This window comes from Schistocerca gregaria, chromosome 3, assembly GCF_023897955.1.
Source record: "Schistocerca gregaria isolate iqSchGreg1 chromosome 3, iqSchGreg1.2, whole genome shotgun sequence".
NCBI lineage: Eukaryota > Metazoa > Arthropoda > Insecta > Orthoptera > Acrididae > Schistocerca > Schistocerca gregaria.
The window spans coordinates 820216788-820243804 of NC_064922.1; the positions used below are offsets into that span (position 1 = coordinate 820216788).

Genomic DNA, 27017 nt, shown 5'->3' on the forward strand with positions numbered 1-27017 from the left:
GGATTTACTTTAAGGGGATCCTTCTTGTGTATCATCTAATACTCTTTCATGGCTTCATTTAAACACAGAAGCCTATGCCTTCACAGCACAAATGGAAGTAGAAGAGCCCCATGCACATTTGTGATCCTCAAATGAGTTTCAAATGGTGTCAAAAATTCTTTAAACAAATAAAACTAACTGCACAACACTCAATGTTGAGACTTTCTGAGAATTCACACACCACGCCGTATTTAGACGGATGGTTACCGGTCAAAATGACCCGTATTTTCTCCCACTGACAAGAAACATCTCATCAAATCAGTAATGTTGCCAACATGATTGAATTTACCAAAAAACGCAAACGTGGTGTTTCATTAAGAGCAGTTGTTAGCTGTACTGATTGCTCAGCCTATGGTATTGCCAAACATTTGCCCATTTTCCTGCAGCTCTTTATAGCAAAAAACTGACACTTATGAAAAATTCTGATAAATTAATTCAAAAATTAAAATTTTCAGGCTAAGTCCAAGTGATATAATAGTAAGCTTTGAAGCTGTATCTCTCTTACTGTGGTTTGTCTCGGTGATGTGATGTCACGGCAGGAAAGTATTTTGCAAAGAACATGGCAGTTCCCTTTAACTATCACTAAAATATAAATATAGCAATGGATTTTTATGTACGAGTACTTAGAAAACCCAAGGGAGTTTTAATGGACAAAGTCTACAGAAAGCCCACTCACACCTTCACAAAAATTCCAACAACCATCACAAGCCCAAAAAAAGAAGGAGTGATCAAAACATTGTTATACCAAGCAGAGACATCATCTTAACCCCAGTATTTGGAAGATGAGCTCAGTCAAAAACTGCCTTCAGAAGAAACAGCTACTGTGACAAAAGAGATAATTAGGGCACCACACACAAACAAAAAGATATAGAGCTTCTAATGAAAATAGAACCCACTAGATGGAAAGTTTTTCTTTCATTCATAAAATCAGTCACAAATCACATAAGCATAGAACTCAGAAAACACAGGATCAACAGTGTTTAAACCAATGAGGGAGATATATGGATATTTGAACACCGCAAAGGACCTACGAGTGCCACCTACCACAGCAGGAGTATACAAAACCCTTAGTATGTGGGACAGCTTTATATGGGAACTACGGAAAGAAACATTACGTCAGCCTTAAGGAACATAGGCACAACTGCTGTCTCAGCAATATGGACAAATCGGCAGTAGCAGAGCATGCGCTATGACTAGGGAACCACCAAATTCGTTTCTCTGATATTACAATTTCATCTTTAACAGAAAAGGAGGAGGACTGGCTTTAGACAATTTGTGGGTCTTAGTGCTAAATTACGCAAACAGCACCAACTCCTCTTCAGTAAAGCTCCGTAACGCATTCGTCACAACTCCGCCATCTCAGGCAGCAGTCTGATGATTATGATAAGAACCAACTGTTGTGTGGATATGTACAAAATGTTTGGCTTTCTGAGTCACTACGGACTCTGCTCCCTCCAGCACTGAAAAGTCAGGCAGAAAATATGCCTTGGACCATAGCCTAAAACCCACAAAACAAAAATTATCAATCCTGTTACGTAAAACAAAAATTAGTCGAAACACTAGTCTTGCCTACTCGTTACTACTGCGATGTAGTTCAACACGGCACAAATAGTGAAAATTCTAGATGCCTCAAGCTAGTGATGAATGCTTGCGTTAGATACGTGTGCAATATTCGGTTGTATGATCATATCAGTCCTTCATACTCCCAGCTAGGTTGGATACGCCCACATAAGGCACGCAATCTCCACACGATGTGCTTACTTCATCGATTTCTTAGCCACTGGTGCCCCCAATCTTCTCACGTTAAACACCTATCATCATTCCACAATCGCAATACCAGATTGGATACGTCTAGCATCTTGGCTGTACCTTTACATAACACAAAATCTTTCTCCGTGTCATCCTCCATCTCAGCCATACGACTATGGAACGTGCTCCCCTGTGATCTGCGTCTTATCCAGAACTACTCAACATTCAAGAGGGAACTCAAAACTTACATATTAGGGACGGTATAGCCACCATTGTTGTGCCCCTCCCATCTCTTTCTTTCTCCTCTCCATCACAGTTTCGAATTTTACCATTCTATTTCTCTTCCTCTAACCTATCTACCTCATATATCTCTTTCACCCCATTCTATTATCTTATGTCTCTGCTCGATGAGAATAACTCACAAGCTGCAAGAACATAACGAGAAAATTCCCAACTAACAATGGGACTGACATTCACAAAAGAAAAGTATGTTTACTTTCATATACATAGTCATTATTATCATCATAATCATCATCATCCTTGATTGTTATAATTATTTTTATTGTTATAATTATCATTGTACTACTGTTATAATCTCTATTTTTTTCTTTAACATGAATACTGCATAATACGTTATATGTCCTTAATGTTCTGTAGAAACTGTAACTCGTTCAATCTGAGTATGGCTGGTTAGGCGTAAGAGAGGGCCTGAAGGCCCTAATCTTGCCAGGTAAAATAAATGCATAAGTAAATACATGGTGTGATAGGACTTGCTACACTTTTCAACCATAGGTCTTCAAGCAACCTATTACCAACACCCCACATTACATTCAAAGAAAACTGAATCTGCTGTGATGATCTTCACACTGAAGGCTGGTTGGATACCGCTCTCTACACTAGTCTATGCTGTACAGTCCTCTTCATTACTGTAACCAAAATGCACTAGACCAGTGGTTCCCAAATTGGGGGTACTTACCCACTGAAGGGGAAAAAACCCTATTCACTGAGTTTCAGTCACAGAACTTCATTATTTTTAAAATATCACTACTATTATCACTGTTTCGTAAGACATTAATACTAACTGCCTAAGTTACCAATAGCTAAATACTTTTTCAAGTACTTGCATTAATGCATGAGACAACATGAAGGAGGCTGCACCTTGTGAAACATACATATGAACATCACCTTTCTCACATAGTCCACCTGCTATATCCGTACTTTGTATTTCGTACCTTGCAGCTACGATTGTAAAATTGGGAACTCCACATCGCATATGCTTAAATATCTCATGAAAAGTTCCCTCAACAGACGAGAAATTGCTTCATTATTCACTTCACAATAATAAATGAAATAATTAAACAGTTCAACTCGACAGTAACTGTACAGTGGCTACTAGAGGCACATTATTATTATTATTGTTGTTGTTGTTGGCTATGGTCAGACAAAATATTGGCACTGGGAAGTATGTCAATCTCTGCAGTTCAGAAGTAAGGAGATAAACGATCAAATGATCTATTTATCGATAGTAAGTTAGAACACTTTGTTGATTTTAAGCAGTGGTGCAGGGTGTGAGTGAAACAGTGCCATAAGGGAGAAGGATGGGGAATGGTGTAGAGGACACACGTTTTGTAGCAAATGTCTACTCTCAACATCCTTTCTTTCCTGAGGATGAGTTGTAGCTATTACTAACGGCACACTGAGAATTGCTTCATAAGTTATAAGTAAGCAGTACCAATTGTGTCATTGACTCATTAGTTTAAAATATATACAGGAGCTAAATATCATTTATCTTTCCTCATTTTAAAAATGAAAGTGTTTAAAGAAAATTCTTTTCCATTTTAAACTTTAATTAGGCCCTTATGTTGGTGATGGGGGAGTAGGTGGAGGGGAGGGGAGTAGTAGCTAATTACACACAGAGGTTGGGAACCAGTGCAACAGAACCTGTTTGATATTGTCACACCTTGGTCACCCTCAACAATTATTCGGCCCTGCACTTACCTCAATCATTAGTTCTTTGATGTTTAAGTGTATGTCCTTTCTTTAGCCAAGCTGTGACATAACCTCCTTTTCTCCCCAGCTTGATTCAGTGCTGGCTCATTAGTAATCCAGTCTATGATGTATTCTTCAGTATTTCCTTTTAGCACCACATTTCAAAACCTCCTGTTCTCCTCTTGTCTGAACTGTTTATCACTGACAATTCCTGTGTAAGTTCTGATGAAATGCTCTTCCAAGTCCTCTGTCATTTCTGACAGAATACTAAATTTTGCTTTGCTTTCCTTCACTATTTGTTCACTGTACAGACTGAAGCATACTGGGGATAGGTAACAATGCAGTCTTGCACACCCTTCCCAACTACAGCTTTCTTTTGGTATTCTTTGATTTTTAGCACTGCAGTCTGGTTTCTGTACAACTCACACATAATATTCTGCTCCCTGTATTTTATACTTGCTACCATCCAAATTTCGAAAAGAATGTCCCAGTTACTACCATTCAAAAGCATTCTATAAATAGGTAGAAGTATGTTTGCATTTCTTCAATCTCTCTTCTAAGAGAAGATGTCACTGGTGCATCCCATGTTCCTATACTTCTCCAAAAATTAAACTGATCTTCCCTGAAGTCGGCTTCTACCAGTATTTCCATTCTTATGCTTCATGTCATTATTTTCCAAACATTAGTTATCAAACTGATGGTAGAGTGATTTTCATACCTACCTTCTTTGCAAATGGAATTACTACATTCTTTGGAAAGTCAGAGTATTTCAGCTGCCACAAGTCTTGCATACCAGGTGGAATAGTTTTGTTATGGCTGGCTCTCTTAAGGATCTCAATAATTCTGTGGGAATGAAGTCTGTTCCAGGTGTCATGTTTTGACTTAGATCTTTCGACATTTTGTTAAGTTCTTCTTGCAATATCGCGTCCTTCATCTTATATTTGTCTACTTCTTCTGCCTGTAACACTGTTTTCATTTTTGGTTCCCTTGTATAGCCCTTCTATCCATTCCTCCCACTCTTTAGCCTTCCTTCTTAGTACTAACTTACCATCTGAGCTTTCAATACTAATAGAATTCTTTCTCATTTAACCAAAGGTCTCTCTTAATTTTCCTGTAGGCAACATCTATATTTCTTGCAGCCTTGAATAATTCTGCAGCCCTGCATTTCTCCTCTAGCCTTCTGGCAATATCATTTTTCCGATGTCTGTATTCCCTTCTGCCTCCTCTGTTTGCAGCATATTTTTATCTTGTCCTCTTGTCAATTAAATTCAATATCTTATGTGTTATCCTAGCATTTTTGCTGTACCTATTTCATCCTCTGCTCCTCTCACTGCACTACCTCTCGAAGCTACCTACTTCGTATTTCACTAATTTGAAACTCTGAACAACTTCTGGTTCTTTCAATTTATCGAAGTCTCACATGCATAATTTCCTGTCTTTCTGCAATTTCTTCAGTTTACTCTGCAGTTCATAGCCAACAAATTATGGCCAGACCCCACATTTGCTTCCACAAAAACTTTCCAGCTTAAAATCTTGCTCCAAAATATCTATCTTACACTTATGTACAGTACCTGAAACCTTGTAGAACCTCAAGGATACTTTCACATATACAATTTCCTGTCATGATTCTTAAACCAAGTATTAGCAATGATTAAATTGTGCTCTGTGCAGAATTCTACAAGGTAGTTACCACTTTTGTTCCTTTCAACAGTCAATACTCTACTATTTATCCTTCTCTTCTTTTTCCATGATTATATTTCAGCACCCCATCACAATTAAATTTTCTTCTCCATGGCTATCTGCATAAGTCTCATCTCATTATACACTCTTTCAATCTTTTCGTCATCTGCAGAGCTGTGGCATGTCTTTGCCTTGTGTTTATCTTTGCTATGATAATACAATCACTATGCTGGCCATAGTAACACACATGCATTCCTGTTTGTTACTGATTATTAGACATGCTCCTGGATTAACCAACATTTGTGTTTGTGTTGATAATTCTACATCCTGACCAAATGTTTCCTGCCATCACCTTTCAATAATTTCCATTGTAACTTCAATCTGTCCATCTCCCTTCAAATTCTCTAACCTACTTACCAGATTTTGAGAAGCACATTCCACACACACTAACCTGTCTAATGCCAGTTTTGTCCTCCTTGATGACATCTTCCAGGGCAGACCATGCCTGGAGGTCTATATGTTCGACTTTTTTTGACCTCCAGAGTATTTGCTCCAGAGTAACTAAATAGTACAGCTGCATGTCCTGGGCACGCATAAAAGTTGTAACTTACCCTTATTTTCAGCTGTTCACAGTACCTACATGGCAACTAACATACAAAGTTAATAATTTTGGTAAATTAAATTTAAAAACTATTTGGTCAACTGTATAAAAACTTTAATATTCTGTAACAAGCTGTACATTTTGTCATTTATAACAACATCATGGCCCTGCTGCTGGAATGACTACTGTATATTTGTAAACAATGACACTCGTTTGATGATTTTACACTGGCAGTTTTAAAAACATTCCTTATGAAGCATAAGTTTTTCAAACAAAAATGAAAAGCAAACAACAGGAATTTGACTAAAATCTTTGGTTTCATACCGTTGTTCTATTCATTCAGATAAAAGATGCATTCAGTTACAATCCTTATAAAATTATTTGATTGACTGCTCCCTGAGAAGAAAAAAATGCTTTATCAATACATATAACTCTCTCCCCCCCCTTCTCTCCTCCACCCATGTGTATGTGAAGGCTGTGGACAAACTCCACTAACAATTCTAGGCTTCATACAGTAGAACATACTGCAGCAATAGCAACTGACACACCAGTGAATAGTCAACAAATCATGCCACGCCCTTCATATTTTGTAACCCACTTCCGCACATAGTCTGCTATTTCAGGTGTAAGTCCAAGTCTACTGACATCCTCCTCAAACATTTGCACACCACCCATACCTACTACATATCCATTGATACGTGCAGCAGCATGTGAACTTATGAGCTTCTTGCCAGACGTCAGACCCAACCATTGCACAAGCTGTGTGTGCTGCTGCAGGCGATATTTCTGATGATAGCTGCAAAAATAAAACAGAACTTTGCTGATACAGTTAACATAAGAAGCTAATAACTGCAAATAACCATACACTCATTTCCTAACAGATACTGATGACGATGGGCTAGTATTGCATGTGGGTACTTGAAAATTTCTTACATGATAAATAGAGTACATCCAAGTTTTGCTTTTTGTTTGTAACTATCTACTGCAAAATGACTATGTGTATATTGTATATTGTTTGTAGTAAGTTCATATATGGTGATTTTAAAATAATTTTATGAAGAATTTATCAGATAAGTTTCAATCACTAAACTTCGATGTTTTTATGTTTCCTACATGGGGAACCAGAATTTGAAGTCTGAACAACTCTATAATACAAAAGTTAGTTTTGGTTTGGTGTGAAACTACTTTATGCTTAGTTTCAGGCTAATATGAGCACCTTCTTACACATATTACAGTAAAATGTTGTTCTTATTTTGTACCATTTTCCCGTCTCTGATGAAAGCTGATCCAAAACTCTTGATACAAATACAATGATGTGCAATCTACATAAAAATTTTAAATAAATGGTGCCACCATGGTGACACATTACTAGAATTTATTTACTTCACTGATAATAAATAGTACTTTTCAAAACAATCTGCACAGCACCTACATGTCTTATCTAATGTCACAAACACTCTGTAACAAAATGGAACTCTTAGATGGAAACCATTTTCGACACCCAAGAAATTAGTGCTCTTTTAGTTTCACATTTGGGGCCAGGGAGGAAAACCCAGTCACAGAAGGCCATGTTAGATTTATAGGATAGTAGGAAAAATGTTTTGTTTGATTTTCACAACAAAAATTCCCTTGCTATTAACACGATTTAAAATTGTCATGATGCAAAATCCAAGCATACTGGGTTTGTGAGTATGTGTACACAACCCTGTTTATCAAATAATAATGAACCTGGATGGAAAATATTGCGTATTTACTGTCCAGCCAGGAAAAAATCTCATGGCCAAGTCTTTCACAGCAAAAAACAATGAACAGGCTTTCTACTCTAGAAAAATATGCTTCTTTGTTTTTGAGTCCTATTCCAGTTACCAAGTTTCACCCCACATTAAATCCACCACAGAAAATTTGATTCTCTTCTCAATTAGTGTCTGCATAGGAATGAAATCATCACAACACTAAACTGTCAACATAGGTACTTCACAGCTGGATAATAACTGGGGGGTAGAACCCATTGAACAGAAACAAAACTCACCATACAAGTCAATCTATAGCAAACCAATAATACAAAAGACTTAAGAGATCTGCAGGGCAATAAATACAGCATGCAACTGGTGCGGGTGGCTAACAACTGAACACTCCACACAAAGCCCAAGGCATGGTCTGCAGTGGTTGAACTCAGTGCAAGCACTGGCCTGCTCAGTTTGGTGTTGTTCACAGGTAAACACTTCTGTCATCAGTTCTGTTCATACTAGATATCACATGTGCACTCCATGGGAGGTTTCTACACTATTCTGCTGCATTCTCATGCCAGCTCATCTTATTCAATTTGATGACTGCTGTTAGAGATCTTATTTAAAAGTTATTTTGATCACTGGCCTAGGTGTATACTGAAAGGATATGCTAATATCAAATAGAGATGGTGTACTCAATACTAACACCAATGTGGACAAAACTCTACAATAAATGCATAGAAATAGCCTCCATTACAAAACAGTGGAGACAGTCAATAGTAAGTGCTTTATAAAGGAAAGGAGACCTCGAGGACCCTAACGAATACAGAGGCACAGCCCTAGAAAAATTACCTTTCAGAGTGTTCACAAAAAAAGAATAACAGAAAGAATAAAGCAAACAATCAATGAACATCTCCCCGATAGCCAAATGGGATTCAGGAAGGGAATATCAACTATGACTTCAACAGAACTCCTCCTAAAGAGTGTATTGGAAGCCCTCGAAGACAGAGAAAAGTTCTATGTAGTATTTATAGACTTCACAAAAGCCTTTGACTTTATAAGCAGAAAATTAATGACCAAAGAACTAGAGGAAACCCAAGGAGAAAACAACATGTAGACATGAATCATAAGCACAATACTGAGATGGAATGAAAAAATGGTCTCAGCCTACTTCCCCCTATTGGAGCTGATACTCCAATTAAACAAAGTACTACAGGGAGACCACTGAGTCCTCTGTTATTTATCCTTGCAGTGGAAGAAGTTTTAACAATACCCCAAAAGGAGGGTGTAATCTCATATGCAAATGCAGATGATATTGTAATAGATGCAAAGCACATTGCAAAGTTACAAGATGTGATAAACTATATGGGAGATTGGTGTTTCGAACATGGCTTCGAAATAAATGTGGTGAAAACAGAAATGGTGGTACTCAGAAATGGAGGAAGAGCATCTGCATCAGCTGAGATCTTCATTTGGGACAGAAAACTGAAGACTCTACCAGACTTCAAGTATCTAGGGGTCACAATAAAAAACTGCAAAAGTTTCACAAAACATGTAACAGAGAAAGCAATGCAAGCAATAATGGCAATCCATGAAATAGCCTGGAGATAGTAATAGCACTATTCAGAGCCAAAATCTTCCAAATACTGACGTACAGCACAGAAATTATCGGACCACAGCTTACAGTGAAATACCTAACATTAAAAGAGTGAAGGCAGCCTATATAAAGAAAGCAATATGAGTATCCAAAACAACATGATCCAGACTTGCATACCTGCTGGTGAGGGAACCCGTCCTCATTCAAGACCTAGGGACAAACTTGATGCTACACAACAGCAGCAATTGGGAAAGTCTACTTAAAAGCTTGAAAGAAAAAGGGGAAGACGTACCTCCAAAATTTTACAGCACAGGCACTATGGTTGACCACACATGAACAAATGAAAACTTTGAAATGAGATACACGATCAACAGAATGATCACCCATCATTAGAGGAGACTTTAAACAACCAATAACTGATTAAAATATCACATATTTGTATGTGGTGGATATGGCAAGACATTCTAATACACACTTTCTCTGAGAACTTTCATTTGGAAGCCCACTCAGAGTGGAGATGTTTTAAATCTAATGGCAACAAATAGACCTGACACCTTTGAGAATGCTGTTGGGTAAGAATTATTATACTAAGCTCTTTTTCTTTTTTTAACAAAGGAATTACCCGAAGCACCGCACCAGATTAATTCTCATGCCACTGCAAAGATGAGTGATACAGAAGCAATAGAGAGAGAGAGAGAGAGAGAGAGAGAGAGAGAGAGAGAGAGAGAGAGAGAGAGAGAGTGAGTGAGTGAGTGAGTGAGTGAGTGAGTGTGTGTGTTTTACTGGCACTCAATGGCAATGTTATCAGTGCCCTTACACATTTTACAAGAAACAAAAACTGTTATACATTGAGGAGGACACCTATAAAATGACACTCATGTCCTCACTTGCGTTCACTCTCACAACTTCTCTATCTCACACACCTTAAGACAGCTGATAAAGATGCTATAACTGAGATTAAAATGTAGAGAAAAAAAACGAAGAGCTAAAAGAAGGGCACAGAGAAATGTGGCTGACTAACTGACCACTTGCAAAAAATACAGGTGAGCCTGTTACCCTACTAATGCATTAACTGGGTTTCCCTAGAACTGTTGGAAACAAGTTGGACAAATCACAAAATCTTACTTTAAATAGAGGACAGATCTCGTGGCAAATCTGCCATTGGTAAATACTACACACTGAAGGATCCTTTTGCCAGAGCATGACACCATGCACCAGAGAACTGTGACCTATGTGAAGACAAGTAAGCACCATCTCATCCCATCTTTGTGACTGAAAGGAGGTACGCCACTGACCCTTAGTGGGCTTTACGAGACGCAGCTTATTATGTGTCTTCCAGTCACTTTTCTTCTCATTTACGCATGATTCTGCCCTTCAACAGTGAGGTGATAGCATGCACACTAAATAACTGGGAATTGCCACTTGCCTCCTTTGTTTCTACATCCACCCTTTCATTTCCCACAATACCCATATGCCCTGGTACCCATCAGAAAGGTACTTCCTTACCCAGCCATTGTAGTTGGAGGAGGGTGACCTGGATATTCTACTTTATCTGGTGAGTACAAGCATCGGAAAGAGTGAACAACACACACAATCTGAACAGACAAGGAATTTAGGACTAAACACAACCCACAAGCTCGCAAAGATAGTAAAGTCTCGAGGCAGTCGGACCTTGATTACACAATCAGGAAAACAACAGATCAATCAATAGTCTCCCCCCCCCCCCCCCCCATTTTGACCCACCCATAAAGACAGCTGTGGAGTTACGGTGCTCATTTAAAAAGTCATAAAATAACACATTACAAACAAATGCAGACTGCAATCTCTCTTGTGCTGCACCAAATCTAAAATTACTCTGGACTTTTGCAGTAACTGGGTGGAAGACTGTTCAAACCCTGGATTTGGGGTTGTACTTGCTCCACATCAAAAGGCACGACACCAAATAACTAGCACAGATCGCATACAGATCGCAAATGGCCTTGTTGCTAATACACAATTGGAGAAAAGGCATTCCAAAGGTGGACGAGCAACAATATGGTATGCAGTTGAAGGCAGTGCTGAGAAGAACATACACATCTGACGAACCAAGAGGATCAGCAGCCAGATAGTGAATGGTGGTTCTCCAGCCTCAACACAATGACTGGGTACAGGGTTGGTCCCTTAAGCACCTTCGGCCAGCCTAATCCCCTACTGGTGGATAGAATCAATTATCTTCAAGTAAGAAGGCCTCACTGACTCTTACACTGTGTATCCACATTGTAGCTGTGAATTCACAAAAGCCCTTTAAAATTGGTGCAGAAGTGTCCTGTCTGCTTCCAAAGACCTGTGGCTAAGGCACTTGTATTCAGCACCTTCTGGACTTTGGCTTTCAGATCTTTCATGGCTATGGCAAAGAGGATACCAATTAAAACACTCCCCTGAAGGATATCATTTTCCTGCTCAGCACGATCTCACACTATATCACCAACTTGGGTCCTAAAAAACCACAGAGACAGGAAAGACCGTATGAGGTGGCCATGAAAGACCCACTGATGCAGTTGCGTCAGAATACTGCTTCTACAAGTAGTGTCACACACCTTACTGATACCAAAGAATACACTGATTCAGTGGTAATTATGTACGAATACTTCCTGAACAGCCACCTCTAGCAGGGTCAGGTTGCCAACTGGACCAGAATTTCCGGAATCCATACAGAGTGGCTGAGTTTCCTTGTCCCTCACGACCAGACCAGACAACGATCAACCATTTGCTCCAGGCTCTTTCATACACAGCTCATTAAGGGCATACTCCAGCAACTACTGGGATGTATGCAGTCCTTTCCTGGTCTGAAGAGAGGTGGCAAAACTGCCACTCTCCACGAGCTGGGAAGTGACCTGTCTCCCATATCGAATTAAAACATTCAAGAAGGATTTCCCTTGACAGTGGTGGCAAATGTCAAAGCATGCAGTATCGGTTGTGACTAGACGCAGTATCACAAGTCTGACAGTTGCCAATTCCAGTACCACAAGGAGAAAGAGTAGTTTAAGACTTGAATTGTTTGTCTGAAATCCACCTTAACCCCCTCTACAGTTGACAATAGCAATTGAACACCAGATCCTGGCTTGCATTTGTGTAGTTTTTGCAAAATTCTCTACCAGACTCTGAGCAATGTCTCCAAGCATTGTTTAGACACACCCCAGGTTTAGCCCGGCTGCTACTTGTAAAAGACTGTTTACCAGAAATCCTATAGATGGCTTCCCATATTTTTGAAGAACAAGAGGAATGGTCAATGGAGTCCAGGAACACTTGCCATGGCCTTTTCTTGCTCTCCTCATTACGTGTTGAGCTTTGGCTCTCGCTACTCCAAAGGTTGTGAGGTGTCTCCTGTTCGGCAGCACTTAATCTGTCTAAGGGCTACATATCTGTCCTATATCACTGAATGGCATTCATCAGCCCACCAAGGTACAGGTTGCTTCTTAAAATCACCTGAAAACTTTTGGATGGGTAAATCAGCAGCCTGATGGATCTCTCTTGTGATAAGGTCCTGCCATTACTAGACACTGTTGATGTGTTCAAACACAGCCAGCTTGCTGAACAGCATCCAGTTAGCCTTGCTGACCATCCATGCTGGTGGCTACAATTCAGGTAATGATCCATCCAAAAAGCAACTGCGGAGTGGGAAGTGGTCACTGGAATGAAAGTTCTCAGCAACTTCCCACTGAACCAAGTCCACAAGTGCTGGAGAGCAGAAAGAGAGGTCAATGCCTGAGAATGAACCAGTATCAGCACAGAAATAAGTTTGAGTACTTGTGTTGAGGTTGCACAGCTGGTGAGATGTCATGGGGCTTTCCGAAAACCAACCCCAAGGGAAAGTAGAGATCAAGCCCCACAAAACATGATGAACACTGAAGTCTCCCAGTAGGAAAATTGGTCGGGGAGTTGTTCTGCACATGCTTGCAAGTCAGTAGCCAGGGAGAGAGCACCAGAGTGGTGTGTGTTATTGACAAACACAGCAACCCTCCCTTGGCCATTTCCCCAGTCGGGTCATCCCTGCGATGCAGTATATTGCCCTGCAGACAGGGGTATGAGTATCTTTAAAATAACGTAATTGTAAAGATAAAAAATCTACTCAACTCTGCCAGGAAGTTTCACATCAGGGCACACTCCAATGCAGAGTGAAAATCTCATTCTTTGCCAATAAATCACTGTTTTACATTAAATCGAATCTGAATACATCGATGACCTCTGATAAATGATGTCCATCCAATATATGACAATATTTCAATATCTGTAAAACTACAGAAGCTAATGTTTCACAGTGAAAATTCACACAATGAACCTCTGACTTAAAAACTTTTAGTCACTTCATGCGATTTCAGCAATGATATCTCAGATGATAGTGTTGCACTATGATATCGTCTCTGAAAGCTACATATCTTTATCTACTTTATTTCTTGTGTTGGGAGTCAAGTGGAGACTGGGACTTCTTGAGTGAAAATATCAAGGGAGCGATTCAGTTATGCAAGTTCTGGAAGGAAGCAGACTTTACTGTGGTAATGAGTGGTAGTCAACTGTAGAGATTGTCTAGCTTGTCTGATTCTCAGCAGTGAATGGCCACTACCCTACTTTAACTTCTGAAGGGATTCTCAGCAGTGAATGGCCGCTACCATACTTTAACTTCTGAAGGGACTTAGTATTTCGACAGGTCTGAAAGTGCTCCAGAAAAGGACTACCTGCTATTGCTTAATTTATAGAACTGAGAATAGACAACATACGAGTTACAAATTTTTGCGTCGTCTGTGTTAATTTGTGAATCATCATGTTGAAGTGTCAACTGTTTTGAGCTAGTGAATGTTCATTGTAATTGTGATCACAAAATGAACTAGTTTTTGTGTATATTCAATGACTAATTTGGGGATTTTGCCACCACTCACTTAGCGCACTCAACGTAACTTTACTGCATTTTAGGAGAGTATTTCTGGCTGTATTATACCTAATTATCGTATGACCACTTTCCGTTTATTTGAGATGTTCTTTCTTGGATAAACATTTTTCAACACAATTCCCCGTTGTCTACATCAGCCACAGAGATTATAATAGAACCCTTTTATTAATGTATTTATTTATCTTCTACTTTACATTTCTCTGTATTTTGCTAATTCGCAATTCTAGCCAATGCATAGACTATTTGGTTGCAGGATAACAGCTACAAGCTATTATTTGTAATGAATTAGCTGCAGGGCATGAAAGCAGATGTGCGCGGCTCGACCCTTTGACTACATGGAGCTATTCCTTTAAAACAGAGCCACGCATATCCCAAGTACCTGAAGTACGAGCAACTGCAGGTAAAGACATGACTAGACTGTTCATATGGGATGCTGTTTAGAAGAGCAACTACTCATTAGGTACCGTCACAGGACACGAAGCACTTTTAGAGTGGAGGGGAATGGAGGTGTTGCCTGGGTCTGGTGACAAGGCATCTAACTCCATGATGCTCTCTTCATCAGTCAGATGTGCCAGAATGACATCTGACTGTGCCTGGGACAGCTTCTGACCTGAATGGCATGACCCTTTCGCAGTTCCCTGTCCCTTCAAGGATGACGGGGAAAGAGTGTGTCGAGATGCACTCTGCTATTCATGTGCCTTCTTGATGCTCAGTGCGTAACTATTGCTGGTCTTTTCTGTAGTAGCTGCCTAGATCGCTGTATTTACTCATTTGGGTTTGGCAAGTACAGGTGCTGGTGGTGGAAAGTGGTGTGCTAGACGTCATCGGTGTTTAAGCGTCCACCTTGCAAACAGATTTCTGCATGATGGCATACAAAGCGGCAAAGACAGGGGGTTTTGTTGCCTTATATTCTTTTTGGCTTTAGCACAGGGTGTTCACTTAGTCACTTACTTCCTGAATTTTACATTCCTCCGCAAAAACACAGCAGCCTCGGCTCCAGATTGGATGGATCCCAGAGCATTTGACAAGTTCATCAGAGATTGTAGCCAGTCCCAGCATCATGGGCTGCCTTCCCACACTTCCTGAAGTCATTTCACCTCCACAACTCATCTCTGTATGGCCAAAATGCTGGCGTAGGTTAAGGATGTAAGGCCTAACTATGAGTTGGAGGAACCCTGCCATAATACGTTCATGCAGCATTGGAGAACTGAAGGTGACAACGAAAGTGGCAGTCTTCTCACTTTCTGCGTTATTCCTTCGTGTTCGTTGTTCCACATCAACTACCCCCACAGATGCACATTCTTGTTTCAAGCTCTGCAAAGTCCATATCCATGATATCACAGTGCATGACCACACCCTTGCTTGAATTGAGAGAGGTGTGCATCTCAACAACTATGTCATACTCGCCCAATTTATGCGATTTCTTGAGAAGTTCCACTTGTCTTGATCACTTAGTTTCAACCGAAAAGGAACCATTTTGGAGTTGTTTAATAGATTTTAAGCCACTTGTATCCACAAGCTTGTGTGTGTGTGTGTGTGGGGGGGGGGGGGGGGGCGGGGGGGGGAGGGGGGGGGGAGGGGGGGGGGGTCGCGCGCGCGTAAATGCCTATCCTTTTTCCCCCTAAGTTAAGTCTTTCTGCTCCCGGGATTGGAATGACTCCTTACCCTCTACCTTAAAACCCACATCCTTTCATCTTTCCTTTTCCTTCCCTCTTTACTGACAAAGCAGCCGCCGGTTGCGAAAGCTTGAAATTTTGTGTGTGTGTTTGTGTGTTATTTTATTGTGCCTGTCTACAGGCCCTTTCTCACTTGGTAAGTCTTGGAATCTTTGTTTTGAATATTTAGTATACTAGATAAAATAATCATTAGTGTCCTATCTACACCAGGAACTGTAAACTTTATGCATGGGGCAGCAGCATGTAGAGGAACTATAGCTCAAGTTCAAAAGAATAGCTGACCACACACTAGATAGATATGCACGCAACAGAACAGTTCATAACGAGAAGGAACCTCCATTGTATATAGTCACTGTAAAGAAACTTCTAAGGAAAGAGAGATTACTGCATAATAAGTGTAAAACTAAGTGTAGAGCTACTGAGGGAGAGTTACTGAACAAAACACGTTTGGCTGTCAAGGGAGCACTGCACGCCTTCAATGACCAAGTGTCCAGTCCTTAACAAATGAGACATATAATGAAATTGAGGCTAGCAAAATAAAAGCTGAAATGCTGAACTCTGTTTTCAAATGTTCCTTTCCAAAGGAAAACCCAGGACAACTGCGCCAATTTAATCCTCATGCCACTGAAAAGATGAGTGAAATAGGTGTTAGTGTCAGTGGTCTTGAGAGACAGCTGAAATTGTAAAAATTGAACAAAGCTACTGGGCCCAATGGAATCCCTAACAGATTTTATACTGAATTTGCGGCTGAGTTAGCCCCTCTTCTAACTACAATCCATAGTAGATCTCGAAAAAACCATGCCCAGTTCTTGGAAAAAATGCACAGATTACAACTGTCTACAAGGAGGGTACTAGAAGTGATCCATGAACTACCATCCAACATTCGTGACATCGATTTGTTGTAGAATCTTATATTCTGAGCTCAAACATAACAAGGTATCTTGAACAGAGTGATCTCTTCAATGCCAACCAGCATGGATTAAGAAAACCTCAATCATGTGAAACACAACTTCATCTTGTCTCACACAACATACTGAAATCAATCAGGTAGATGCTGTATTTCTTGATCTCCAAAAGCATCTGACTCAGTACCACACCTACACTTACTATCGAAAGTATGACCATATGGGGTATCAAGTGATATTTGTGACTGGATTGAGGACTTTTTGGTAGGCAGGACACAGCATGTTATCTCGGATGGACAGTCATCGTCAGCTGTGAAAATACCTTTGGATGTGCCTGACAGAAGGGAGTTGGGATCCTTCCTGTTCATTTAGTACATTAATGATCTTGCAGACAACATTAATAGTAACCTCACACTTTTTGCAGACAATGCAGTTATCTAAAATAAAGTACTATCTGAAAGAAGTTTCACAAATATTCATCAGATCTTGACAAGATTTCAAAGTGGTGCAAAGATTGGCAACTTGCTTTAAATGTTCAGAATGAATAAAACATAGTATCCTGTGACTGTCATATCAGGAAGTCACTGTTCCTCCTCCCATTGAACCATGGTTATAAATACAAAATCAAATCAGGGTAATGCAGAAGTAGGTGTAATAACGAATAAAAAATAGAAGTGCGGGTAAGCTGCTACAAACAGCATAGTGAATGCATCATTGCAGTCAAGACAGACACAAGGCCCACACCTACCACAGTTTTACAAGTTTATCTGCCAACTAACTCAGCAGATGACGAAGAGATTGAAGAAATGTCTGATGAGATGAAAGAAAGTATTCAGGCAAAGAAGAGAGATGAAAACTTAGTAGTCATGGGGGACTGAAATTCGAGTGTAGGAAAAGGGAGAGAAGGAAACGTAGGAGGTGGATATGGATTGGGGCTAAGAAATGAAAGAGGAAGCCGCCTGGTAGAATTTTGCGCAGAGCCAAACTTAGTCGTAGCTAACACTTGGTTTAAGAATCATGAAAGAAGGTTGTCTACATGGAAGAACCCTGGAGATACTAAAAGGTATCAGATCGATTATATAATGATAAGACGGAGATTTAGGAACCATGTTTTAAATTGCAGGGCATTTCCAGGGGCAGCTGTGGAGTCTGACCACAATCAATTGGTTATGAACTGTAGATTAAAACTGAAGAAATTGCAAAAAGGTGGGAATTTAAGGAGATGGGACCTGGATAAACTGACTAAACCAGAGGTTGTACAGAGTTTCAGGGAGAGCATAAGGGAACAATTGACAGGAATGGGGGAAGGAAATACAGTAGAAGAAGAATGGGTAGCTTTGAGGGATGAAGTAGTGAAGGCAACAGAGGATCAAGTAGGTAAAAAGACGAGGGCTAGTAGAAATCCTTGGGTAACAGAAGAAATATTGAATTTAATTGATGAAAAGAGAAAATATAAAACTGCAGTAAATGAAGCAGGCAAAAAGGAATACAAACATCTCAAAAATGAGATCGACAGGAAGTGCAAAATTGCTAAGCAGGGATGGCTAGAGGACAAATGTAAGGATGTAGAGTCTTATCTCACTAGGGGTAAGATAGATACTGCCTATAGGAAAATTAAAGAGACCTTTAGAGAAAAGAGAATGACTTGTATGAAGATAAAGAGCTCAGATGGAAACCCAGTTCTAAGCAAAGAAGGGAAAGCAGAAAGGTGGAAGGAGTATATAGAGGGTCTATACAAGGGTGATGTACTTCAGGACAATATTAAAGAAATGGAAGAGGATGTAGATGAAGATGAAATGGGAGATACGATACTGCGTGAAGAGTTTGACAGAGGATTGGCTGAGTCGCAACAAGGCTCTGGGTGTAGACAAAATTCCATTGGAACTACTGACGGTCTTGGGAGAGCCAGTCCTGACAAAACTCTACTATCTGCTGAGCAAGATGTATGAGACAGGCGAAATACCCTCAGACTTCAAGAAGAATATAATAATTCCAATCCCAAAGAAAGCAGGTGTTGACAGGTGTGAAAATTACCGAACAATCAGTTTAATAAGCCATAGCTGCAAAATACGAACACGAATTCTTTACAGACGAATGGAAAAACTAGTAGAAGCCGACCTCGGGGAATATCAGTTTGGATTCCGTAGAAATACTGGAACACGTGAGGCAATACTGACCTTACTACTTATTTTAGAAGAAAGATTAAGGAAAGGCAAACCTACGTTTCTAGCATTTGAGGACTTAAAGAAAGCTTTTGACAGTGTTGACTGGAATACTCTCTTTCAAATTCTAAAGGTGGCAGGGGTAAAATACAGGGAGTGAAAGGCTATTTACAATTTGTACAGAAACCAGATGGCAGCTATAAGACTCGTGGGGCATGAAAGGGAAGCAGTGGTTGGGAAGGGAGTGAGACAGGGTTGTAGCCTATCCCCGATGTTATTCAATCCGTATATTGAGCAAGCAGTAAAGGAAACAAAAGGAAAGTTCAGAGTAGGTATTAAAATCCATGGAGAAGAAATAAAAAATTTGAGGTTCGCCGATGACATTGTAATTCTGTCAGAGACAGCAAGGGACTTGGAGGAGCAGTTGAATGGAATGGACAGTGTCTTGAGAGGAGTATATAAGATGAACATTAACAAAAGCAAAACAAGGATAATGGAATGTAGTCGAATTAAGTCGGGTGATGCTGAGGGAATTAGATTAGGAAATGAGACACTTAAAGTAGTAAAGGAGTTTTGCTCTTTGGGGAGCAAAATAACTGATGATGGTCGAAATAGAGAGGATATAAAATGTAGACTGGCAATAGCAAGGAAAGTGTTTCTGAAGAAGAGAAATTTGTTAACATCGAGTATAGATTTAAGTGTCAGGAAGTCATTTCTGAAAGTATTTGTATGGAGTGTAGCCATGTATGGAAGTGAAGCATGGACGATAAATAGTTTAGACAAGAAGAGAATAGAAGCTTTCGAAATGTGGTGCTACAGAAGAATGCTGAAGATTAGATAGGTAGATCACATAACTAATGAGGAAGTATTGAATAGGATTGGGGAGAAGAGAAGTTTGTGGCACAACTTGACCAGAAGAAGGGATCGGTTCGTAGGAGATGTTCTGAGGCCTCAAGGGATCACCAATTTAATATTGGAGGGCAGCGTGGAGGGTAAAAATCGTAGAGGGAGACCGAGAGATGAGTACACTAAGCAGATTCAGAAGGATGTAGCTTGCAATAAGTACTGGGAGATGAAGAAGCTTGCACAGGATAGAGTAGCATGGAGAGCTGCATCAAACCAGTCTCAGGACTGAAGACCAGAACAACAACAACAACAACAACAACAACAAAGTGCATTGCTGGGGAACAAGAATAGGAGTAAATACTTCAGTTGCACAGACCCTGCTATTTTCAAAATATTCATGCGTGATGTTAAAGCAGTAATCTCTGTCCTGCAGCTTACCCTGTCTTCCACCTTCAAGCTCTCAGTTTCTCAAATCTCATCCTATGCAGTCCTCAAGGATCAGCCTTACCGTCTCAGCCCGTCCGGTAAGTCTCCCCTGACCCATAGTTCCGGATGACTTTCCCGAAATCTACCCCTTCTCCTAGACCTCTCCCATCCTATTCCTTCACCCCTCAACCCTTCTGCCTAAAGGAGTCACTGGCTCCAGAAGCTTGCCTAATTATAACTTTCTTTTGTGTGTTAAATTATTTTGTCTATTATCACTGCAGTCATACTTAGGAAGCTGAGCACACAATTTCTTGTGTTGTGGGTTATCAAATGCAAACCGTTGTTTTTATGTATCATGTCATTTAATGAAGGGATCAGAGGTAATGTCATTTAATGAAGGGATCAGAGGCTGGTTTTAAGTGGATAATTGTGGATGTAGGTGTTCTCAATAAGGGACATTTTAAAGCCATTGTGAAACACGCCAGCAATTAACATCCCTCCAAGAGAAACACATACTGACACATTCATGAATATGTAAGAGGATACCAAAGGAGCTGTATGAATTAAATTCTCATTCTTAAAATTGAACATTTACAACATTAATTTGTTTTTTGTGGTTGTTAATCTTGAGGCAATCATTCTAATTTCTGAAACTGTCAGGTAACCACTTATATAAAACTGTATATACTAGAGAAGCTTGGTTACCTTCAGTTTATAATTTAGCACCTTGTTGATGTCATTCAAGATGCAGCATAAGCTCAAACAGGACAAGACAACTCTGGAAAATGGTTATACTCTTATGAAGAAAAATCATCCCAGAAATTGCCTAAACTGACTCAGGGAAAGTACTGATATTGTTAAGATTATACACATTCGCTCTTCCTGACTGCAAGTCCAATGTCCGAAGCCCCTTACTTGGTGCCAGTGTCAAAGAGCGAAGTGACTAACACATCACACTCTCAAACACTGCTTCTCATATGTCCTCAAGAGGATTAGTCCCCTTTGTTAAATTCCTCCCTACCAAGGAAAAACCGCGGGTGGTAGAGAAGAACCCTGGGCAGTATAGGGAATCAGATCTACTAAAGCAACTAAAGACCTAACCAGGTTGGCAGCACAATTGTCCTTATGCCCAAGAAGCAAGGAGTAACAATAAAAGTGTACAATCCAGTACTATTACAAGTGGAGTGCTATACATACTAATACCTATACACCAGTTCCCTACATGATGCAACAGCTGACCACCAAACAGCATTTTTTTCCTTTGTTGACAATACTTCTTGCACGCAGTCACTGTGAGACACAGTGTAATGTGAATGAATCCACATTTTGTCTAAATAAAGTACTGGCCACTTTGCTTGTCATGTTTTCTCCCATAAAAATCTAATGTTTTATATCTTTTCAGAACCAATGTTGCCTCACTTTCAAGAAGCAACAAATTTGCTTGTTCTCTCGTATGAACAGTAATTAAGCAAAAATTCAATACAGAGAGTGCCGTAACATCCCCGATTGCAGACAACATGCACTGTTTTAATATGGACCTTTGGCCGATCTGTGTCGGCAGCCACAGGGCACATACAATATAAGGAAGGGGGAAGTAATCTAAACAACAAAAAACTGATGTCAACGTGTTCCTGTAAGTAAAAACAGCCATTGAAGATGTCACAACTGGGGTGAAACATATTTACGGATTTTTTTAAAAAGAGAGAGAGAGAGAGAGAGAGAGAGAGAGAGAGAGAGAGAGAGAGAGAGAGAGAGAGAGAAGTGTTGCTGCAAGAAGGTGACCCTCATTACCATTCGTGTCTCGAAAGCAAAAAAAAGTGTTTGTTCTAACTTACTCCTCTGCATTGTAAAACTCTGCTGCTGGTAATATTTTGGTGACAAATTTGCCCTTCTGGCCTTTCTTCTCTTCCTCTTCTTTAAAACTTTTCTCAGCTATCTGCTTTTGATCATCATCATGGTAAAATATTAAGGATGTGTACTGTGGAGAATAAAGTAAAATTATAATCTCATTACAACTTCTACACAGAACAAAACTGATAAACCAACAAAGATGAATTTTAAAATACCAGTACCAACCTGTTTCTTGGCTCCGTAAGTGGGATCATGGTTTTTCCAAAACTCTTCAAGTAAATTTCCAAAGGAAATTTCGTTTGGGTCATAGTCAATATCAATACACTCTGTGTGATCTCCACTGTGGAAACAAATATGTAAAATTATCAAAATACTTAGAAAATAATTTCAACAGCCTCTTCTTCAAAGAGAAAAGGGGATCTTACAGATCTCTATATGTGGGGTTAATTTTTGTGCCTCCAGAATATCCCACTCTTGTTCTTATGACTCCTTTGAGTGTACCATAGAGCGTGTCAGGGCCCCAAAAACAGCCCATTCCAAATGTTGCCTTCTTTGTAGGAACATCGATATCATGGAGTATGTTTGCTGCTGTCATTGCCTGGAACACACAAATATCATCACTGTTAAAGTTTGAAACATATCTGAAAAATTCTTAATTTCTATAGAAACTGAATTGCAGAAATGAATGTCATGATTAGTATTTCAGCTGCACAAAAGATTGCACAGACAATGAAAAAAAAAATCTGTTTACATGCTGCTCATTTAAAGTTTTGTAATAGACTATTACTTTCTCTTTTGGGATTCCTCTATGGTATAAACTTACATTTTAGAGAGGAACAACATCAGTTTACAAACTGTAAACATTTCTACTGTCTGTATGACATGTGCCGTAACTGCTTTGGTATGGTCCATTGTACTAAGTATACTCCTGATTCAGATAGAGCCTTATGAATGATACTAATACTTTATGATAAAACTAATGCTGTGCACAGTTATGTACAGGAAGAAAGAAAGGAAGCAAGTCCATAGTTGATTTCCATCAACACTGAGTTCATTAAACACAGAGTGCAAATTCAGAATGTTTTAAGAATGGCAAATGAAATTGCACGTGCCCTTTCAAAGAAACCATCCAAGAATTTTCATGGAGCAATTTAGGAAAATCATGGAAAACCTACACCTTAAGGGTTGGATGTGGATTAGCACTGTTGTCATCCTGTATCCGAGTCCAGTGTGCTAACCACTGCACCACATCACTGGGTAATTATGTTCAGCTACTATTATGTTTAAAAAATATTCAGTTTGTGCATCTTAGTAAGAAGTGCAATTTTGTATAACACCTGGGATCAAAATCTAAACAAATAAATCGCCACAAAAAGTTTTGCAACTGCACTGGAAGGATAATAAATTTCAAAAAGAATTCATTCATGTTTTCATGCTTCTGCAACATATTCACTGATGCAATAAAAGAAACAACAAAAACTACTGTTTCTTCAAACGAGGAATCTTCTTAAAATAACCTAAGAGCTGAAATGTTTTCCAGCAACTACCTCTATCAATATTTTGGGCACCTACAGCAACCTTTCAAAAAATCATGAACTAAATCTATTACTTCCACCATTATTTAAAGGTATGGTTTTTACTTCAAGTACACAAAAACTTTGTCAACACTGATTGCAATAATACTACACCAGACATAAGCAAACTAAAGGTTCTTTGCTAATACCTAACAAATATTTTAACAAAGGAGTTCCATAAGAACCTGAAAAATTTTGTAACATCCCAAAGCTGCTATGCGAATTCATATGGACGAAAATGTGCTATTTAAGTTGTACTTTATTGGACAATATATCTGTACTTACAAATTAGGAGCTATCAAACAGGCATATGGATTCCTTTAACTACAAGGTTTTTTCCAACAAAACCAACGACTCGGTAAAAAATACTTTTAACGCAACAGGAACTTGGCTTCCTGTATTGTGGCAGCGACAGTGAAATTCTATAAATATCATCGTTACCTTATAACCGACACATGAACATTCATCATACCATTGCTCGGTATGGACCGTTGTGGGCAAAGTTCCGCATCTGTCACCAGTTTCTTACTGTATTTGCCGAAATTAATGGACACATGTTAGAATTAACTTTGGCAATGACAATGGTAGGGTTTTCTAAACTTGGCACCATAACTGTTACTAGTACAGGCTAGATTTCCAATACAGGCTACATTACCAATAAATCGTGCGCTGATGAATTTTGTCGCATGACTACAGCCACACACCTGTCACTAAGAACTCAAAACTCAAATACCCCTGCAGCACGAGGCGGTTACATTTTATCACTTACGCCGAGAAATATATTATGTCAAATGGCTTCACGGAATTGTTGAGGAACTCACTGAAGATGATAACCGTTGACCCATTGTAAACAGTGGAATGAACAATCTACACTGAATGGCCTGCAAATTGCTTAGCATTCCCATTCAATGCACGAGTGCTGTGTGACGACTTTCTGTTGAGCGATGATGACTCTCTCTTCCTCCGGAACGAAAGTGGCGCTCCACATATCTTACGTCTGTGTTTTGAATACGTAATCACTGAAGAATTATAGAAATACTAGCCACCTACCTTTTTAACACAGGTTCTTCTTCAGCAACTTCCCTCTTCGCACACTGTCGACACGCTTACGCTTCCGCTTCGTTGTAAATTCTGTCAGTCCTTCCACAGCAAATGTGAGTTTCGAAAGCATTTCTGACGCAACTCCGCTGATAACAACGTTCAGCATGACTATCACAATTTTACAGTCAGTTTACTACTGTGTAAGTGTTAAAAAGGTAACTGTTAAAAATCAATCAGAGAAACAACATTAATTTAAAAGGTGTTGCCAGTTTTCGTCCTACCAAACGCGACACCGTGACTTAGTTACCGACAACCATTCCGAAGATTTGAGCTTCAATCCTTATCGGATCATAACTTTTTTTTTCGGTGGCTTGTCACTTATTTTATTCATCTCAGCAATTTGTAAATGTGAAAACTGCAGATTTGCAACGCGGTTTGCACTCCACCTCAAACTCTGGGTCCCTGAAATCCTCTAATTCAAAGACACGAGAAAATAAGGCACATTATCCCCATAAGGCCCACACCTGGTAGAACAATGCAATGTAAGAAGCACCATTCATGTATAGGACATGTTTACATATTTGTCAAATTCATTAACAATATACACCACGACAGCCTAAACCAGGGAAACCTGACACCAGTAAGACGCAAATGGAAGTGTTTCATGCTTTCTGTAGATTATATTTGCCCGGGATATTTTGATTTAATACAGATTTAGCAGTTCCAATACTTGCAGCCAACTACAGAAGCACATTTGGCCAAGAACAACAGGAGCGAGCAGACGCATCACGTTTCTATCACACAGATCGTTTTTTAGCTATAGCTCATTCAGTCCAAGATATTGCCCAATTATTTGTAAATGTCACCACCAAATGTAATCAAGATAACCTTATCTGCCGAATATTCTGGATTTGGTATTATAACATGCGAATTTTTATCGATTCAATGCTCAGTTTTATCATTACTCCATTTTCATTGGTCTTTTTTCTTGTAAAAAGAAATGAGTCAGCTTCGAGTCTTTCAGACTCGCCTTATCTTTTGCTGCCTTTAAAATGAGACAGTCATTGTATTACTCAAGTTAATTGCTAATAATTACCATAATTTTGGTATATTATGAGCTTATATTTATTTCACATACCTGTCCTGCATCCATCATTATTTGCATATTAGCGTTCGGACTTCGCAGCGCGACTCCTCAGCCAGCGATAAAACAATGTCTGACAAAATTTCGTCCTCGGTGGGCGAGCGGTTCTAGGCGCTTCAGTGCGGAATCGCGCGACTGTTACGGTCGCAGCTTCGAATCCTGCCTCAGGCATGGATGTGTGTGATGTCCTTAGTTTAGTTGGGTTTAAGTAGTTTTAAGTTCTAGGACACTGATGACCTCCAATGTTAAGTCTCATAGTGCTCAGAGCCATTTGAACCATGTGTTGAGTACATATGGGAGAAAAAGGACATTAAAGAGTGGCAATCTGGCAACACTGTAACCACATCTACTGTAACTATTTCTGTCAGCACCAATTACTTGTGCTGTACAGTTGGTGCATTGTGTAGAGATTTGGATTATCATGCAGGAGGTCAAGGGTTCGACACCACTGGGGAAAAGTGTTCAAATATTAGAGATCTTCTGCATGTCCAAAATGAAGGTGGATATGTAAGTAACATAACAAATTATCAATCTGACTGCAATTGATATCAATAATCATGCAGGTTTATTTACAATTGTGACTCGATGCAAACATGCCAATTCGCAAAGAATTCATTTTATCACATATCAAATCTCTCTCTCTCTCTCTCCCCAATCACAACCTAGACATCGACTTCTCGTAAAACCAATATCCTTATGTATATAATTTGTTAAGTGTACCTGTAAATGTATGTCATAGCCAGTAAGCTCAAACTAAATTTTAAAGGACGCCATTAATTGGCACCAAATCAAAATTAAACTCACTAAATGTCACCAGTTTTTGAAAAGACAGCACTAACAATCGCATACATGACTAGAACTAAAAAACAAAGACCACATACCGCTATAAATTAGACTAGACAGCAAACAAAATATAACGAAGTAGATAATTGAAAACAAAATTGGTTTATCAGCAAATGAACCACAGCAAAAAATGGTATCTTTGATGTAATTGTTAACTTGTTAATAAGTTTATTCTGTTAAAAATAGATCCTGGGTTGGGGTGCATCATTTTTTATTTCCTAATTTCATTCTGACATTTCATAT

At 39.4% G+C, this 27017-nt stretch overlaps 1 protein-coding gene across 4 annotated transcripts; it reads right to left on the minus strand.

The window, feature by feature from the left end:
- Positions 1–6150: 6150 nt before the first annotated feature.
- On the minus strand, positions 6151–25141 carry LOC126355255 (peptide methionine sulfoxide reductase). 4 transcript variants are annotated; one of them, XM_050005540.1, is made up of 5 exons: positions 24797–25141; positions 22598–22770; positions 22398–22512; positions 22157–22299; positions 6151–6854 (listed from the first exon to the last, which is right to left on the minus strand). In XM_050005540.1, exons 2-5 carry the CDS (start codon positions 22765–22767, stop codon positions 6617–6619), a joined length of 666 nt encoding a protein of 221 aa, XP_049861497.1. In that variant the 5' UTR covers positions 22768–22770; positions 24797–25141; the 3' UTR covers positions 6151–6616. The 4 variants fall into 4 exon arrangements, with proteins under 4 accessions (XP_049861497.1, XP_049861496.1, XP_049861498.1 ...); XM_050005539.1 differs by lacking the exon at positions 24797–25141 and adding an exon at positions 24568–24742; XM_050005541.1 differs by lacking the exon at positions 24797–25141 and adding an exon at positions 24516–24716.
- Positions 25142–27017: the final 1876 nt, after the last annotated feature.

Coding starts and splice junctions, on each gene's coding strand:
- LOC126355255 (XM_050005539.1), bottom strand. CDS start 24,651: ATGGGAATGCTAAGCAATTTGCAGGCCATTCAGTGTAGATTGTTCATT. Junction 22,771..24,567: donor GTCAACGGTTATCATCTTCA/GTGAGTTCCTCA, acceptor TGTGTGTTCCAG/GCAATGACAGCAGCAAACAT. Junction 22,300..22,397: donor CTTACGGAGCCAAGAAACAG/GTTGGTACTGGT, acceptor TATTCTCCACAG/TACACATCCTTAATATTTTA.